Source organism: Notechis scutatus, chromosome 2 (assembly GCF_049901735.1).
Source record: "Notechis scutatus isolate UNSWTSFEM ecotype Mainland chromosome 2, rNotScu1.2, whole genome shotgun sequence".
In the NCBI taxonomy this organism is placed as follows: domain Eukaryota; kingdom Metazoa; phylum Chordata; class Lepidosauria; order Squamata; family Elapidae; genus Notechis; species Notechis scutatus.
The window spans coordinates 200,580,067-200,597,421 of record NC_142010.1 but is presented as its reverse complement, the minus strand read 5'-3'; the positions used below and the strand labels follow the sequence as shown (position 1 = coordinate 200,597,421).

At 39.9% G+C, this 17,355-nt stretch overlaps 1 protein-coding gene and 1 long non-coding RNA gene across 4 annotated transcripts; one reads left to right on the top strand and one right to left on the bottom strand.

The window, feature by feature from the left end:
• Positions 1 to 4,758: 4,758 nt before the first annotated feature.
• Positions 4,759 to 5,896, bottom strand: LOC148132469 (uncharacterized). The gene is made up of 2 exons (XR_015748040.1): positions 5,470 to 5,896; positions 4,759 to 5,131 (listed from the first exon to the last, which is right to left on the bottom strand). It is a non-coding gene; the product is annotated as an uncharacterized LOC148132469 (long non-coding RNA).
• A 104-nt stretch (positions 5,897 to 6,000) lies between these two features.
• ZFAND5 (zinc finger AN1-type containing 5) lies at positions 6,001 to 17,139 on the top strand. Of its 3 annotated transcripts, none has more exons than XM_026675252.2 (6): positions 6,001 to 6,566; positions 9,996 to 10,152; positions 10,371 to 10,482; positions 10,831 to 10,931; positions 15,210 to 15,335; positions 15,518 to 17,139. In XM_026675252.2, exons 2-6 carry the CDS (start codon positions 10,002 to 10,004, stop codon positions 15,664 to 15,666), a joined length of 639 nt encoding a protein of 212 aa, XP_026531037.1. In that variant the 5' UTR covers positions 6,001 to 6,566; positions 9,996 to 10,001; the 3' UTR covers positions 15,667 to 17,139. The 3 variants fall into 3 exon arrangements, with proteins under 3 accessions (XP_026531037.1, XP_087813938.1, XP_026531046.1); XM_087957812.1 differs by having other exon boundaries at positions 6,024 to 6,216; XM_026675261.2 differs by having other exon boundaries at positions 6,051 to 6,598.
• Positions 17,140 to 17,355: the final 216 nt, after the last annotated feature.

The window sequence follows — 17,355 nt, the reverse complement described above, 5'->3', positions numbered from 1 at the left end:
TCTGAGTGGTATAAAACACCAGTCTCCAACCTTTCCGGCTCTGCAGCCTGGTGGCGCCACCAGTGGCGGCAGGGGAGGAGAGAGGATGGTTTCCAGCATAAGTGCACACTCACCTGCTTGCGCAAATACAGCTTTGCGTGTGCACACACTTACCCACCACTTCTGCAAATATGATTCTGTGTGTGCGTGCCGTGCTCACCAGTCATTTCAACAGTCGGTTCCCAACAGGCTGCGGTCCAGCACTGGGCTGCGGCCCAGAGTTTGGGACCCTTGGTGTAAAATATTTTAAAAATGGCTACAAACCATCACTCATGATGCCCAAGGTAAACAAAAGGTTTCAATCGGCAAAAATCACATCTACAATGGATCTCTCTTAACCTTGTCATGCCCATTGGAGTCTGAATCCGGGGAGGAAGACAAACAGCTGACAGGGAGTGGGTGTAGCTGTTGGCTGTGGAGGAAACTGGGGAAGGGCAAAGTCCTGCTGGACAGAGCAGGGGAGAGGTAGAACAAGGGAAAGGGAGTTCAGAGGAAGATCCAGGCCCACTCCCTCTTCATCCTAGCGCACACAGGGAAGAACGGAGAAGAGAGCAACATGGGTTGCGTGGCTTACGGGGGAGGAAAGGGCCCTGATTCCCTTCATTAGCCACAGTTGGGAAGAGAGTTTAAAAGAGCTGCATGCTGAGTGGAGCAAAATCTTGTGTTGACTTTAGTTATGTGTGTTCCTGGCGACTTCTCAACCGTGTCAAAGTCATTGCCGTGCCTTCACATCTGGAATTCTTACTCCTGCTCTTACCTAATTTGCCTTGATTGGATTTAGTTACAGTTTTTGTTGACCATGTTTTGGACTTGATTCTCTGCAGCCAAAGGCTGTTCCTGGGAGAGCCAGAAGGTAACCAGGACAGTGGGGGCAAAGTTGGAGCTAAAAAAGGGACTCCTACTGATTATCTGACTGTGCCAAGCCCTGGGTCATCACACTCCTGGCCAAACATCTGTGGAAACAAAAGGCTAACAAGATTAGGACCACCCAGATTTTGGGGATGGGAAATGTTCCATAGGACAGGCATTGCCATAGAGAAGGTGCAATTCTCAAGTTAAAAAAAATATTGACAGTGTTTGATGGAGGGAGCTTACAGAATGCCTGCTGTTGTAGATTTGGTAGGCCAAACAGAAACAATAGATTGAATATATACCTAGCACAGGCTAGAAAAGTAGCCTACTTCTAAGCCGAGGATGGACAATTAATTTTCCGAAAAACCGGCAGTATTGTGGAAGGTCAAACCAATAGGGCTGTGAGGGTACATAGGCAGACACTCATGAACATTTGTAAATTGGAAAAAAAAAGTGGTCATCTTCAAAAGAAATCTGTGTGTGTAGACAGGGACAGGCAAAGGGCCAGGTGTGGCCTGGGGGGCATAAAGTGCCCGCATTTGCTCTAAGGTATATAGGATTTATAAGTAAAAAGCAGCATTCTTAAATCACACCTAGAAAACTATTAGAATGGAGGGCAGCTTACAATACAGTGTTGGACCCCGTGCAGTTTCCAAAAGCTGTAGTAAAGGAAAAGACCTTGGCAAACCCCCTGATCTCAGCCAGGGGCTCCATGAGATATTAAACAGGATGGGCAAAAGAGTCTTGAAGCACTCCATAAAGCAGTGAGTGTGGGTACCACTTTTCCCACCACCAACAAAGCTACCCCCAATGAAAGGAGCAATATTAACATGGTGCTTCCCACTCTGAATTCTTTAAGCAGACCAGAAGAATATCATGATTGATAGTATCAAAGGCCACAAAGAGATCAAGGAGAGCCCAGGTGAATGAAGTACTTCCCATCCTTAGTCTGCTAAAATCAATTGTAAACCTCCTTTCCCCTCTTTGTAAAGGAATATAAATAAATACAATGAACTCTATAATCTTTATGTATTTATTTTACCACTAATTACAGATTTGGGGAGTTATGTGCCTCTCAAGAGTCAGTTAATTGAAGCAGCCTATAAGCCCCTTAAATAAATTTAAAATTACAATTCTGAGCAGAGATCTTCAGCTTAAAATTAATTTTAAAATTAGATCCTCCAGCTCTGTAAACTAAAGCGTCTAACAACAGCATCTGAAACAAATGTTCTTTTAGTACAGGATTCCATGTTAACAAAGTCTCCTATTCAAGCTGCTTTTTTCTTGTACAGGAAGGATAAAGTTCAAAATGATACAGAAGTAATAGAATTATATAATGAAGCTTTCAAGACAGAGACTAGAAGAACAAAGAAATCTCAATAAGAGCCATTGATCAAGGGAGAGCTTAAGTAAAATCTCTCTACCTGCTACACCCTTATAGAGTATGAAGAGTGATTAGGTAACTTGAATTTATCATGTTATATTGAGCAATAAGCAGTTGCATATAGGTTCATAAAGTGAGCTGCTTCCTATAAAATTTGAATAGCAATACAGGTAGTCCTCAACTTACAATAATTTATTTAGTGACCATTCGAAGTAACAACGGCACTGAAAAATGGGACTTGTGATCATTTTTCATACTTATGAAAAATAAGCACCCCCATGGTTACGTGATCAAAATTTGGATACTTGGCAACCAACCAACTGGCTCATAAGGGTTGCAGAGTCCCAGGGTCATGTGATAATCTTCTGTGAACTTTCGATAAGCACAGTCAGTGGGGAAGCCAGATTCACCTCACAACTGGGTTACTAACATAACTGTAATGATTCACCAAATAATTGTGGCAAGAATAAATAAAATAAAATGATGCAAAGGCCACTTAACAACTGCCTTGCTTGGCAACAGAATTTGGGGTTCAATTGTGGTTGTAAGCCAAGGACCATATGTAGTTAATTAATAAATGCAAGATAAACTATTTGCCGAAACGGGGCGCAGGGGGGGGGGAGAGGGGGGAGGCCAGGGGAAGAGCAGGGGGGCAGGCTCAGGCGGAGCGAGGGAAGCGGGGGGGGGGGGGGGGGGGGGAGGGGGGGAGGGGTCCAGGAAGCCAGAGGCGCCTCGCTAACAAGCATCCGGGGGGGGGGGGGGGGAAGGTGGCCCCCCCAGTTGGAGGAATTTTCAGAAACCGTATTCTACGGTGAAAAAGGTAATTTTAGAAAGTTCAGCCTTAGAAACATGTCTTTTTGAGATCATGAGCAGAACTCATAACTACAGTAGTGGTTACAACATACACTCCAACAATGTACATTTTGATCTTAAATGTTAGAATAATTACAGTAGATCAATCTTTGCCTTATGGTTGAAGCCCAAAGAGAAAAAAATAAGCTATGAAAAAACCTGACTTACAAAAAAAAAATTTTTTTTTAAGTTATAGCTTCACCAATTCCAAGCTATTTTTAAACACCAAGGCAACATTTCTTTTTGACAGCAGAAATCATTGCAATGAATGAAACAAGCAAGAAACAAAAGATAAATCGACAGCTTGAGGAATCGCCTTTGACATTACTTTGTAACTTCTAGCCAACGTGAAAAGCAAATGGTTTATCTAACTATAATCCTATTGATGAGCTTCTAGGAAGAAACAAAGCTGTAATCTAGACAGCTGTTTAAGATAAAGGAAATAGATTGTGCTGCATAACTGATTCGTAGTATTTGTTTCGTTGCTTATGTCATTCTCACTGATGGCGGTAAAACACATTTTGTGCTCTTTGAATTCTGAATGAATGAAAACACAATGGCCTGTGAACATTTATTTGCATCAACTGCAGCCATTCCCAGCATTCCTTGTCTTTACTAGAGTACTGTAACATAAAAAGCTAAAATGATAGGATATAAATTTTTGATAGTACTGATTCTGCTATATAGAATGTTAAAGAAACCATAGAGAATTATTATGTAAAGATGAATAATAATGAAAGGCAAATACCACCACAGATTGTCTATTTACTGAGAAATAATACTTAGCTAAATGCAATCTTTGTGTAAACATATAACAGACTACTGACTTTACAAATTTCAAGTCTGAATATGTTTTCAGGAGAAAATGAGTGGAGCACAAACTCAGGGGGAGGACAGCAATCATAACTATATAATAGCACCTTTTAGTCATTTGGTGACATTTTTGAATCCCAAATCTTTAGGTTTCTAGATTTTACCAATTATTCAATCTGAACATGGACACTACAGAACAGTTCTCATTTGTAGTGACTTCAGCCGGCCTAATCTCTGGAAATGATTTTCTTATCATAATTTAATGAAGGGTGCCCCATTCTGTAAAAATGCCAAATGAGTGAGCGAAAGAGCCACGTATATATCTTAATAGTATGAGCTTACTTAAGTTAAGGAGTGTGGGATTTGTCATTCATTGCAACACTGGGGAGGCCAACACACTGAAAAGGTTGGAATTATTTTGAGACTCTGCAAAATAACCTTGGCACTACTTTCAACTTGCCCCATTTGAGAAAAAGGTCTTGCTTTAAAAAGGAGTTGTATCATGTGATAATGACCACTGCTTTCAAGCCAAGTAGGATAAAAGTCATAGCTTCTAGCCAATCATAAAAGCCAGAAACCAAATGATTTAATAAGACCCATGAGGCTTCCTTTGGGGTAAAGTCAGATAATCCTTTTCATTGTCATGTACTACATATTCATGATAAACCATTTCACTACATCACAAAATATTTTCACAAATACGGTACTAGCACCTCACACACAAAAAATTGCAAAATGGAAATGTTTTTAGTAATATCTAATAATTCTCATTTATCCATACATTACTATAAAGTAACACAGAACAGAAAGAACCAAGATGAGTTAATAATTCATCCATTTACTAGAATGCTCTTTCTCCATCTATGTTTAGGAAGAAAAAGGCATTCATTCCACCTGATGAGAAACCACCATACTAAGCAGTGGTGTTGCACAAGCATCATTCCTAGATTATTTCATAGTAACAGTCCTGTGGATATAGCCAAACCTCCATGAAGGGAAGGGAGCACACAAAGGATTTAGATGCTACAAAATTTGAAATTCTTCAAAGTCACTCATCCAGCTTTCATGCCTAAAGAGGGATTAGAATTCAGCCTCCTGATTTCTAATATGGTATCTTAATTCTGACACCAAACTGGCTCTCTTAATTATAAATTAAGGGTTGAGCTTCCCATTTATTCCTTTCTTCTTAACCTGTAAATGAGAGAACAATGTTGTGTTAACAGAACTCTATAAGCGCTTGACAAGATTTAAATACATTAATTTAAAATACAGTTTAACTAATTGTTAATCTATAGAATAGTTCATAAGCTATTAGATCAATAAAAATGACCATAACTACGTTGGCTACTGAAAAACAAAACCCCACCCACCCCAAATCTGTGGCTTAGCCATCTTTTATTAGGACCATTTTTTAAAAAATGAGATTAAAAATGTGCAGGGTTTTGAGCAACTCAGACTTCTTCACCAGGCCAGAAATCACTTAAAAGAGGGGACGAAGAAGATCTAAAAATTAGGCCGGATAGGCTTACAATTTAAAGGCTTTCCTCATTTTCCTTTGTGGTTCTATTTCCCAATAATCCCAAGGGGAACATGCAACATGTCCGGCTTTGATACGCACAAGCCAACCTTTTGTCTTTTGATTTCAGAGCGCATTCGAAACGCGAAGAAATGGCCCGCTAACGTCGTAACCCCAGGTTAAAAGCGAGCAACACCTCGCCTCCTTGAAGGATCAGCTTTTAATCCTTCCCCTCTCGGCGTGTTTTTTTCAGATCCGAGCCCAACCGGCGTCCCCTCCCCTCCTCCCTTCCTTCCTCCCCAACCCCTCCGCCTCCTCTCGCTTGGCCGCGCTTCAGCTAGCGAGGGGGGCGTGGAAAGGAGAATGACGGTGACGTTGACACTGACTGTGAACTATGAGGAGGCGCTTGCGCCGTCGCTCGTGTACACGTCTCCAGCCCCGCTTTGGCTAACCGCTTTTTTTTTCCCCCGCCCCAATGTGCGCGGGTGGGAGGGGAGGGGAAGGCGAGGGGGGAGGGGAAGAGCGAGGGAGGGCTTGGAATGGTGACGTATCAGGCCGCCCTTCCTCCTTTCTGCTCCTCCCCCTCGCCCATCCTGAGCGACTCCCATCAGGGCACAGCCAGCGCGCCCGCGCCCGTCAGCGCATTAAGAGCCCCGGCGGCCGCCTACTTTTTCTTCACCCGGAGCGACTGGGGCTGCCCGCCCGCCCGCCCGCGCGCTCTCTTCCTCCACGCTCGACGGACGGTTTGTGCGCTCGGGAGGTGGGTACTTTTTCATCAAAGGCCCGGAGGCTCGCGGCAACGGCGGCTTTACCGCCGCCATTATCACCAGCGCGCGACGACGAGGAACCATCTTCGGCCTTCCCCTCTCCCTCCCTTCCTCGCCGTGTCTAGCTCCGCGCAGCGGCACCAGCAACTCCTCCTCCTCCTCCTCCTCCTCCTCTTCTTGGAACAAAGGAAAGAAGCGGCGGCAGCAGCGGCGGCGGCGGTTGCTGCTGCTGCAGCTCCGGGGGACCCTCTTCCCGCTAAAGCCCCAAACAGCGGCGGCGTCCTCCCCGTCTTTCTTTCGGCTCTTCTCTTGCAAGTCGAAGTATCTGGGACGCCGAACGGGGGTGAGTGGCGGAGCAAAAGCCTTTCGTTCCAGGTGCGGAGCGGGCGGAGGGGGGTGGTGGATGGTGGGAGATGAGAAGGGGGCGTCGTTCTCCGTCTCGCCTCCACAGAGGAGCGGGAAGAGGCGGGGGGGCGCTTGGATTACAATGGGGGGGTCTCGCCTTCTGTGTTGCGAGCCGCGAAAACTGAGGACGGGGAGGGGGAGCCTTTTCGCTTTGTTCGGCCAAAGGAGGACGGCGGGGCAGGGGAGGAGGACAAAAGGGCCGCTTGTTTGCGTGGCTTCGGGGCGGGGGGAGGCGGAGGGAGGATGGCGAGAGAAAACTGAGAAAAATATGGTTGCTCTTTCTTTCTCCTCTGCCCGTCGCTCGGTGTCGGCTGGCGAGGAGGCGGGAGAGCAAAGTCGCTGAAAAGGGAGGAGAAGAAGAAGAAGAAGAAGAAAAAGCGGCGGAAAAGGGAAACAAAAGAAACTGGAAGGGAGACAATGGGGATTGCCGGCGGCGCGGGGAGGGAGCGAAAGCCTTCCTCTTCTGCCCTTCCCGCCTTTCTTCTCCCACACCCGCCCCTCACGCTTCCCGGGTCTCTCTTTCTCCTCCGGGCCGAAACGGCCTTTGGGAACCGTCGGGGTGGGCTGGGGAGGTCGTTGGTGCGCGTTGCCCTAGAGCGCGGTTGGGGACGACCGCTTGGTTTTTCCCCGAGCTGGCTCGGCCTTGCCATGACTCAGTAGTTTTCTTTCACGAGGCCCCTCAGGCCTCGGTATATGTTTGTCAGCTGGGTGGATGTGGCTTGGGGAGGGAGGGAGGTGGGGGAAACGGCGGGCCAGAGCGAAGCCCCTGCCTCTTCCCAGCTGCTTTGCCCATCCCCTCCCGGTAGCTCAATCAGGAGAGTCCTCCCAGACCGTCATCGTCGCCTGCCATTTTCTCCCGTCTTTTTTTTCCCTTCCTTTTTTTTTGCGGGGGTCGGCGCGTTTGGCGTCTCGGAGTCCTTGGCGCCCGAGAGCGGCTCCGCTTTTCCTTTTATCTTCTGCCCCCCCCCCCTCCTTCCCCGCCGCCCCTCGAAGCGCTGAATTACTGGCAGCCGCTTCTCCTTTGTTTCATCCGATTTGGCCAGTATCCATTGTGCCACTAAAGAAAAAACAAAACCCTGGCTCCTTGTTTTCTGGTCCTCTTCAGGGTTTTCCTGGAGGCGCCCTTCTTCTTTCCAGGGCCTTCCGAGTTTGAACCCCCAAAGCGCCTTGTTGCTTTGCAAAGTTAAATGCGTGCCGACGAGCTGGGCAGTTGTGTGCCATAAGTGATGCAATTTCTGTGGGTGTAATACTGCATTAGTAATCACGGGTTTTCCTCTCTTTACCTAAGAAGTTCCACGTTTTGTTTTTCCGATGTTAAGCAATCCATCGAGGGCTGTTGAGTGAGTTCACTCCATCACTTCCTTGTGATAAGAGTAACTTTTTACACCACTTTTTGTTGTACTGAATTTTTAAACATGGGATATGCAACTCTTCCTTTCATACTACTACTATCCCATTCTGTCTGGTGGAGTTTTAGAACAAGTATTGATGGGAGTTCCTGTAGACAATTGAAAGTTAGGTTGAACAAAGAGCATGCTTGTTTTACAATGTGTCACCTTTAGTTGGACAGCAGGAACCAAACTTAGAAAAAAAAATAAAGCAGCCATCTGATTTTTGTAGCCCATGTATGTAGGGAGGGCAGAACAATTGCTTATGCCACTGTAACTAAATTGGTTTGACAAATTATCTAATTATTGGCCTTACCCATTTTTTTTCCTTTTAACTATTTTACTGTTTTAATTTTGTGAGCTGCACTGGAACTAGGCAGCTTTTGAGATAAAAATAGAAGCTGATTTCAGAGGCCCCTGTTGACAGGGTTTTATCTGAGCTTCTAGCTCAGCTTGTCACATTGCAGCCTTGTGACAAGCGGAAGCTAATGCGCTCCCCCATGTGACCTTAGCTTCTGGGGAAAAACTAAAGCTAGAGGACACAGATGAGGTGGTATTAGAAACCAGCATTCTAGTTAGACTAAAGGTATAAAGCATATTCAATAACATGAGATTATAAATTCCAAGCCAAGTGCTACTTGGAAGCTATCTGGAAATCAAAACTCTATTTCATTTAGCATCAGTTTTTAACTTTTATTTCATTGCCCCATTCCCCATTTTTTGAATATTTGTCCTTTTGTTTTTATAATTTGAACTGAAATGGCATCATATGGAAGGAGGCTATGTTTTTACAAAGATGCAGTACTAAATATATTGGATTGAGTAGGCTAGTATTAAGTTACTTGGTATCTATTGTGCTTAATTTAAATTGTGTCAATTTTAGATCTGATTTACACAGATTACATTTTGTAAGTAGACAGTTTCATGGATTGTTTAGAACTACAGCCTGAATGTTTTAACAGTGGTTGGAAATCTATTTGTAAAGAAGGAAATCTTCTTTGGAAGGCTAATAGATATTTTCTTCCACTATTTTCAAACATGTATTTTAAAATATGTATATTTTGATATACTGAGTGTCTTTGCCTTTTTTAGTTACTTGGGGCAAGGATAAATGTAACTTGTCAAGTTTTGTTTTGAACTTCTAATAAGAGTGAAAATAGCTATAAGAAAGCAAACTTCATACCTATATATACACATAATAGCCTTATCTTCCAGATTTTATATCATATCTCACATTCCCTATTCATAAATGGTACAGAAATGTTAATAAACAATATTAGTCTTGCAAAACATTTCATTTTGTTTATAGGATTGTGGCAGTGTTTTTGTTAATGCAGTGCTGAAGCTAAAAGCAGGACTGTGCATCATAGTATTATTTGCATAAACTCCACTCTTCCTTCCCAATTCAGTATAAACTTATATAAAAGCAATCTGAAGTTCATTTAGTAGCTCAGGAACTTTGGACTTCAGTAAACAACATAACTGTCAGTTGAATATGCAATTAGAGGCAGATCTAGGTGAATATGCCATATGGGTAAGCTATATGCACCTGCACATTCCTCTTATTTTCATTTTTTTAGGATACAAGCAGAATTCCCATTTATAGAAAAAGAATTTCTTGGGTGAGGGCTGAACTGGGAATGACTTTAGGCTGAAAGAATCAATGACAAGCAGATTATTTTCTTTTAGCTTAACTCACAGCTTTAACAATTGAGAGTACCTAGTAATTTCTCCATCCTGCCTTTGGACAGAAAAGATGGAAGATTGTTTATTCTTCACAACTTATAGTTTTCAAATGTATACATTTTCACCAGTCCTGTCTCATCCCTGTTTATGATGATCTGCCATTTCAAGATGATATACATTCTACATTTATGCAGAAGGCTAATTGTGCCATGCTGGCATCTGTAATAGCAGTTGTATGTGAATTATGAATGTAGAGCATCTCCTAATTAGATATCCTTTTGCTCTGTTTACAGCACAAGATGGCTCAGGAAACCAACCAGACCCCAGGACCCATGCTGTGTAGCACAGGATGTGGATTTTATGGGAATCCTAGAACTAATGGAATGTGTTCCGTATGCTATAAAGAACATCTTCAGAGACAGCAAAATAGTGGCCGAATCAGTCCAATGGGTATGTTTTGGAGCAACAAAAATGAAATACTAGATGTCAATACAGTACATTTCAGAAATGGCTGGAATGAATATTACACCATGCCTTTCCAAACTTTGAAATATTGTTAAATCTGGATTCATTCCCTATTGTAGAAAGACCTGGAAGCATTTAATAACAACCATTTTATTTGCTTAAACATTCTAATGTATTTGTTATATTCCTTTTTTACTACCCAGGAACATCAGGTGGTTCCAATAACCCTACCTCAGATTCTGCATCTGTACAGAGAGCAGATACTAGTTTAAACAACTGTGAAGGTGCTGCTGGCAGCACATCAGAGAAATCAAGGTAAAACAAAGCTGTTAAATAAAATTGAGCTTGAAATTACTTAGAATGTTTTTGTTCTATAATTGTATTAGATTCTGCTATAGTTAATTAATAGAGGTAATACTTAGTCTATTTTTGCAGTTAATCTGAGAATTATAATGATGAAACGTTTATAATAATATCTTGGATGACTATAAGAATAGATTTTAAGGTCATTTGTTAATAATTTGTTATCGGAATTTATTATCAATGGGTTCAGTAATTCAGTTACCAAAAAGAGCTGAAGTTGTTAAAAATCTTAGCTTTATAAAAATTCCAGTCTTCGTAATAGCACTAACAAATTGCTTTCATTTTACTGAATGCAAGCAGAAATGTGCCTGCTGCCGCCTTGCCTGTAACACAGCAAATGACAGAAATGAGCATTTCAAGAGAGGAGAAAATAATTCCGAAAACAGAGACAACAGAGCCAGGTATGCCTCTTTGAAAGTGACTTCAGTGCAGTTAGTACAGTGGGACCTGGCACGTTTAAACATCTATAATCAAGGAAGAAAACTATAATATTTGATATTTGAACACTTCTTACACAGTTAGCCCAGCTATGAGGCAGCAATCTGGTGGTGGATTTCATAAAGCTAAGTAAAGTAGGACTTGGTTAGGACTTGGATGAGAGGCACCAGGAAATCCCAGGGTTGTAGCCTAGAGCAGTGGTCCCCAACCTTTTTTATGCCGTGGCCCGGTACCGGCATCAGCTGGGCGCCGCGGCCCGGTACCGGCATCAGCTGGGCACCGCCATCTTGTTTTGATGAAAAAGTGCTTCCGGTGAGCTCACCGAAAGCACTTTTTCATCAAAACAAGATGGCGGCGCCCAGCAAACCAGCGGCCCGGTAGGATTTGTTCCACGGACCGGTACCGGTCCACGGACCGGTGGTTGGGGACCCCTGGCCTAGAGTATCAAGTCCAAAGGGGTGGGTATGGGGGGGAGGGGTTATTGGAAGAAAGGGGTGAACCACTTGCAAATAGTTGAAGAATATATTGTCACGGGGTCACGTTCAGTTCAAAGGAAACTTTATTTTTACCTTACATATTTAAGGAAAAAAGCATGCATGAAACTACCACAATGTTATTCTTAAATCATTGAATTTTCTTCCTATAAAAATGCTTAAAATTGCTAATAAATTCAGTAGTCAAAATACACCAAGAACCCCATGCAAAATGCTTACTGTGTGTTAGAACTGAGTACATCTACTACTATAGTTACATTACAAATTTTGACAAGTTTTAAAAGGTCATTTGTAATATCAGCAAACTTATATTCAATCATACATATGTATTCATTTTCATATCCACACTCTGCTCTTTAATCAGTTTTTTAAGTGGGTCATCAAATGTTTTTATCAAAGCTCATTTTAATAATTCATTCTTTATCATCATCATGGTAAATAGTATTTTTAGAGTAAACTTTCTGCAGCAAATGTTTTATTTAATGTATGGTGTAAAAAAACCTTTTTAAATGCATTAAATTGAATATAGCTTAAAGGGAAAGTATTGGAATAACTTGATGCAGAAACTTTAGCTAGAAATTCAATAATGGGAAGAAATTTCTTGACTGTTTAAATAGTGTTTTGAAGGAATCTTATAATATGGGAACGTTTCACATAACATTAGATATGGTAGAAGGGGAAACATCTACATAAAAATATAGATATATTTCAGTATAGGCAAAATCTATACAGGTAGTCCTTGAAACGTGACTTATTGCAGCATTCCCGTGGACCTATAATCAAAATTCAGATGCCTGGCAACTGACTCATGTTTATGACAGTTGCAATTTCCTGGGCTTTGCAGCTTTCTTATAAGGAAAGTCAATGGGGAAGCCAGATTCACTTAACAGTTTTACTAACATAACAGCTGCAGTGATTCACTTAACTATGGCAAGAAAGGTCTTACCATAGGGCAAAATTCACAACTGTCTCACTTAACAACAGAAATTTGGGGCTTGATTGTGGTTGGAAGTTGAGGACCTGTATTCAAAAGTCCACAAAAAGTATATTCTGAGCCTTTTCCTTTTCTCAAGTTCTGAAAATTAGCACTTTATATGGTTACTTGGCATAAGTGGAAGATAAAGTGAGAAATATATTTAGGCTTTTTACTTGAACATTAATACCAATATGTTTCTTAAAAATAAAGAAATCCTTCGATAATAGCAGCTTGTTTATAACAATATTTTAAGATAATCAATGCATTCATAATTATGGCCTATGCAATCTATTTTAGATATAAAACAGTTTTATGGGCAAACAAGTTAGATATAAATTTAATTAACTCACTTTATATCTGTAAATAAAGGTTAATTAAAATTTGCACACACCCCATGTTCAAATTTTTCCTCCATAGATTATAACTTACACACCAACTGGAATTGTTTGTGCATTAGATGTTTTGCATGAATTATGTATTGATATAACTTACCACCTTGTTTATATTCGTTAATATTAAATGGATGGTTAATGTGGACATACTTATTTTATTCATTTGAACTTTGTACTCTCCCAGTACTTCGAATTATAATTCTCACGATTTCTTAGCACTATTTGTGCTAGTTGAGTCATATTTTTCTGCAATATTTTGTTCTTACATATTTAATAATTGAAACATCTAAAGAGTTTTCCCAATAGTGTCATCCTTGGTGCACTTTATCATAAGGTGAATTAGAGTTGGATATGAGACAAAGTAACTTTGAGGTAAAAAGCAGCTCACATGCATACCTATTGACAATGTTATTCATTCTTGCGGCCTTTCTTAAAAAGGAAATAAATTTTTTAATACCCAATCCTGTCCTAGCTCAAAATTTTAGAATGATTTGACATAACTTTATATAATTATGTGTGAAACATTTCTACATCATTAAAAGCTATTACAATGACAGCACAGTGGCTGTTTTAATTCAACATTTAAATTATATTGGTATATGTCACCCTGTGGACGTTTAATGCATATTTCAGTTAGCTTAATAAAATGAACTTTCTGTTATGTAGGCAATACCATAAGTGAAGGAGATAATTGATCTCTGTCTGGAAAGTGGCAGAGGAGTCTCTAGTTTATCCGTACAATTGATTATAGGCCTGCACTCATCCTAGCTTTATATTGAAACGATAGCAACATCTCTATAACATACATACACATTTTGAGGTGCCTTTCTGTTTATTCTGAACGAGTGTAAGCAATTGCAACTGCTATGTGAAACAGTGATGGAGGAAAAAGCTACTTCAAAGCATTTTCAGTAAAAATATTTTTCTAAAAAGGTGGCATAAGTAGAAATTAAAATGCTGTAATGACTAATAAATAGCATTGTATGTCTGAGAACTAGAAAAATGTTAGCTTTCCAAATAACAGATCATAGAGTCCCTCCATTATTGGATGTCCTGATTGGGGTTGATAGAAGTTGGAGTTAAATAATATTTGAAGGATTCTCCACACCTGTTTCCTCATCCCCCAGCATGTATTGCTAGACTGCAGAATTCTGAATCCACTGGTTAAGTCATTGCCAGCAAATGTCATGGTTCTGAATCTTGGTGCCTTTGATAAAGCTCAGTGTTGGAAAAAGTTCTTCTATTTCCAAAGTAGTTGTACTTATTTATTACACAATTGTTTCAAATTGTTCAAAGTATTAAAACAACTCATTATATAAATATTCCTCAAGATAGTTTTAAAAAAAGAAATGGGAAAGAGGAGAAAAACAACAAGACTGGCTGTACACCCAATATGTTCAAGAATGTTTTTCACCAAATAATTTTTATTGAATTAATTGTTTCAATATTAACATTGTCCATGAAACAACTACAGTAAATGTTCCACTGCTTCAGATCAGTCGTTTCTTGATATGACAAAGATAGATGGGGGTATTGGTTTCAGGGTGCTATCTTGCTATTGCCCAAATAAAAACAAATGGTGAAGAGGAGCGGGTGGTTCTTAATATCTGAGTTCAAGGAACTCGGAAGCATTCTGTTTTTTTCCCCTGGATCATGTTGATCTGACTATTCCATGGATGGTCTGGCTATTTTCTACAAGTTAATTATTTGAGTGGGAAGCAGTTTATGGTGTTCTAAGCATAATCCAGATTGAAAAACAATTCCCAAATCTTCGCAGTTTAATTGTGGATTTTTAATCCTCTTTTTTGCAGTTTAATAGTAATTGAATTAAAACCACAACAATAAAGCACCACTCTTGCATCAACAGGCAGGAAAATTCAACTACATAGGTAATAGTTGCACAAGCAACTGCAAAACAGTTAACTTATTCTGAATATAGAGACAGCACCCTGTCTGACCTAAACAAGTAATTAGTGCTCAATAATAGCAGTTTCATCCTATGTTTAGGTAATCACTTTTTCCTTTCATTCCTGCATCACACATCTGATAGCATGGATGAAACTGGTCCTGCTACAGTACTTGGTAATACATATTTTGCTAAAATAATAGAAAATAATAGAAAAGTTTTAGCACTCAAAACAACATAATTTTAATAGCCAAGTTTTGCTTAGGGGGCAAAAAATTCAGAACATTTTTGTTTCAGTCTCAAAGTTCTGGGACACTGGAATGCTGGAAACTTTCATTTCAAGTTCAATCAAACAAATAGGGATATTTTGTATGTCCTATTTAACAATGGAGCATGTGAAATGAAGATGATGGAGATGAAAGTTCAGAATAAAGCAGAAATGTATATTTAACCAATTTCTGTTGTTCTTTTAGTGGTTACCCAACCAAGTCCTTCAGTTACTCAACCTAATACATCTCAGAATGAAGAGAAAACACCTGAAATGCCCAAACCAAAGAAGAACAGATGTTTTATGTGCAGAAAGAAGGTTGGACTTACAGGTAAGATACTGAAGTTCGTTTTGTCCAGCTCCTTGCTTTAAAATAATGTATTTGGGAAACATTTAAAAGTCTTTCAAACAAGACAAACATTCTTAGAGGTTAGATGTATTGCTTAGAAAGATAATGCCATAGTTATAAGATTTCACCATAATTTACTTCAAGGTACTATTTCTATGTTTCAGGATTTGACTGCCGATGTGGAAATCTGTTTTGTGGACTTCACCGTTATTCTGACAAGCACAACTGCCCATATGATTACAAAGCAGAAGCTGCAGCAAAAATCAGGAAAGAGAATCCAGTTGTTGTGGCTGAAAAAATCCAGAGAATATAAACTAACCTACTTGGTGCAAAGACTGACTTCCCTTGTTTTTATTTTAAAATATCCTAGGAAAACGTTAAAGAGCAGATGCATGGCCATTTTCCTTTGATGTTCTCCAGAGTTTTACTTTAGTTTGTCTTATTGATTGATATTTTAGAATATTGTGGGTGTTACAGGCAGAATTGGATAGATACAGCCCTTTAAAATGTATACATGCTTTCCCCCAAATGAATGAAAGAGTAAGACCTGCATTGGAAAACAGACATGCGCAAAGGACAGAGTTGTCTAGTTCACATGTGCCAAACAGATGCATAAAATCTGCATGTTTGCAGCAGATTTGCCTTTTGGGATTGTTGATAGAGGTATATCATCTTTGGATAGTGCTAATGTGCCTGTTTGATTAAATGATACACCAAGAAAAATGAGTCTACTTTTACCATAGTTAACCGTAATCATCTTTAATTTCCACACTTCATTGTTTTAAGGTTGAACTGCAGAGGAGCCAGTTTCTAAATGGAAATGGGTGTTCAGGTGCCATAAACTGCAGTTTAAGATTACCTCCTATAGGATGTAATCTTTGGAAGTGATAAAAATTGTTCAACTGTTAAAAACTAGTTCCTGAAGGAAACTTCAGAATTTTATGAACTAACCTACAACAAAAGACTTGTCTGCTTCTTACTCTTAAGTAGCTAAATACATTGTGTAGCACAATGCAACAAGAATTGATTTCAGTTTACAAATAAAGACTACATTTTTGATAAAAGTTATTCACAGCAGCTCTTTCAAATAAGCACCTGCATCTGATGAACCTAGTTTGCAAATGTATTCAAGCCTTTTAAGTTTTTCATATGCATCTTAAGTTGAATGTGTTCTGGTTTGAAAAGAAGGTTAGCCTTTTAATTTTCTATAGTTTCCAAATGTAGTGAGATTGCACCCTTTTGCATGGAGAAATCATACCCAATATGGCTGCTGTACACTTAAGTGGTACCTGGAACCACTCTGAGGGGCTGCTTTTATCATTTTAATAGTATTTGGGTGTAGGACTGTAGTGTTCTTGGGTGTATTGCATGGGCTGCATTATCTACAGCATTGTACAATAACAACTCTAGAAAAGGCAGTATACTTCACTGATGCTTGTCTGGTAATATCACTTCTGTGTTATAATGGAAGGGTTTTTTGTGATGTATGAAACTTGTGTTTTTTATATAAACAAGTACAGTTTAGAGTAGTATAGTGGTAATGCCTGTTCTCATTTGTAAATAGTTGTGTATACATAGGGCACTACTTCTGATTTCTATTGCAGTGTTCAGTCTTAGTTTTCTTCATTAAAAGCATCAGGTCTTTGCTTTAAATTTTGTCCTCAGTTGAGTTATTAGATAAACAAATGTGTACAGATAGTTCATATTTATGTATTGCACATAATCATGCTACCCAGCATCTATGCTATATTGTATTATGTAAATAATAAAATCATGTACAGAGGGATATAGTTCCTTTTGTGATGGTTCATTGGCATGGAAACTAATTGAATAACGAATGCTCTGCTGGTGGGGAAGAGGTGGTCGCAATTTATTCAAGCTTTATTGGTTTCTAATTTGGGGATTTAACTATAATAGTATATATGTTTCTCTCGCTGAATTTTTAAATTATTGTTTCCACTTTCAAAGATGATCTAGTCAGGTGAGCAAAGCCTATAAGCAG

Bases quoted from the DNA above. Each gene is read 5' to 3' on its own strand.
- ZFAND5 (XM_026675252.2), top strand. From the start codon at position 10,002: ATGGCTCAGGAAACCAACCAGACCCCAGGACCCATGCTGTGTAGCACA. The intron at 10,153-10,370 runs GTATGTTTTGGA...TTTACTACCCAG, and splicing joins TGGCCGAATCAGTCCAATGG to GAACATCAGGTGGTTCCAAT. The intron at 10,932-15,209 runs GTATGCCTCTTT...TTGTTCTTTTAG, and splicing joins AACAGAGACAACAGAGCCAG to TGGTTACCCAACCAAGTCCT.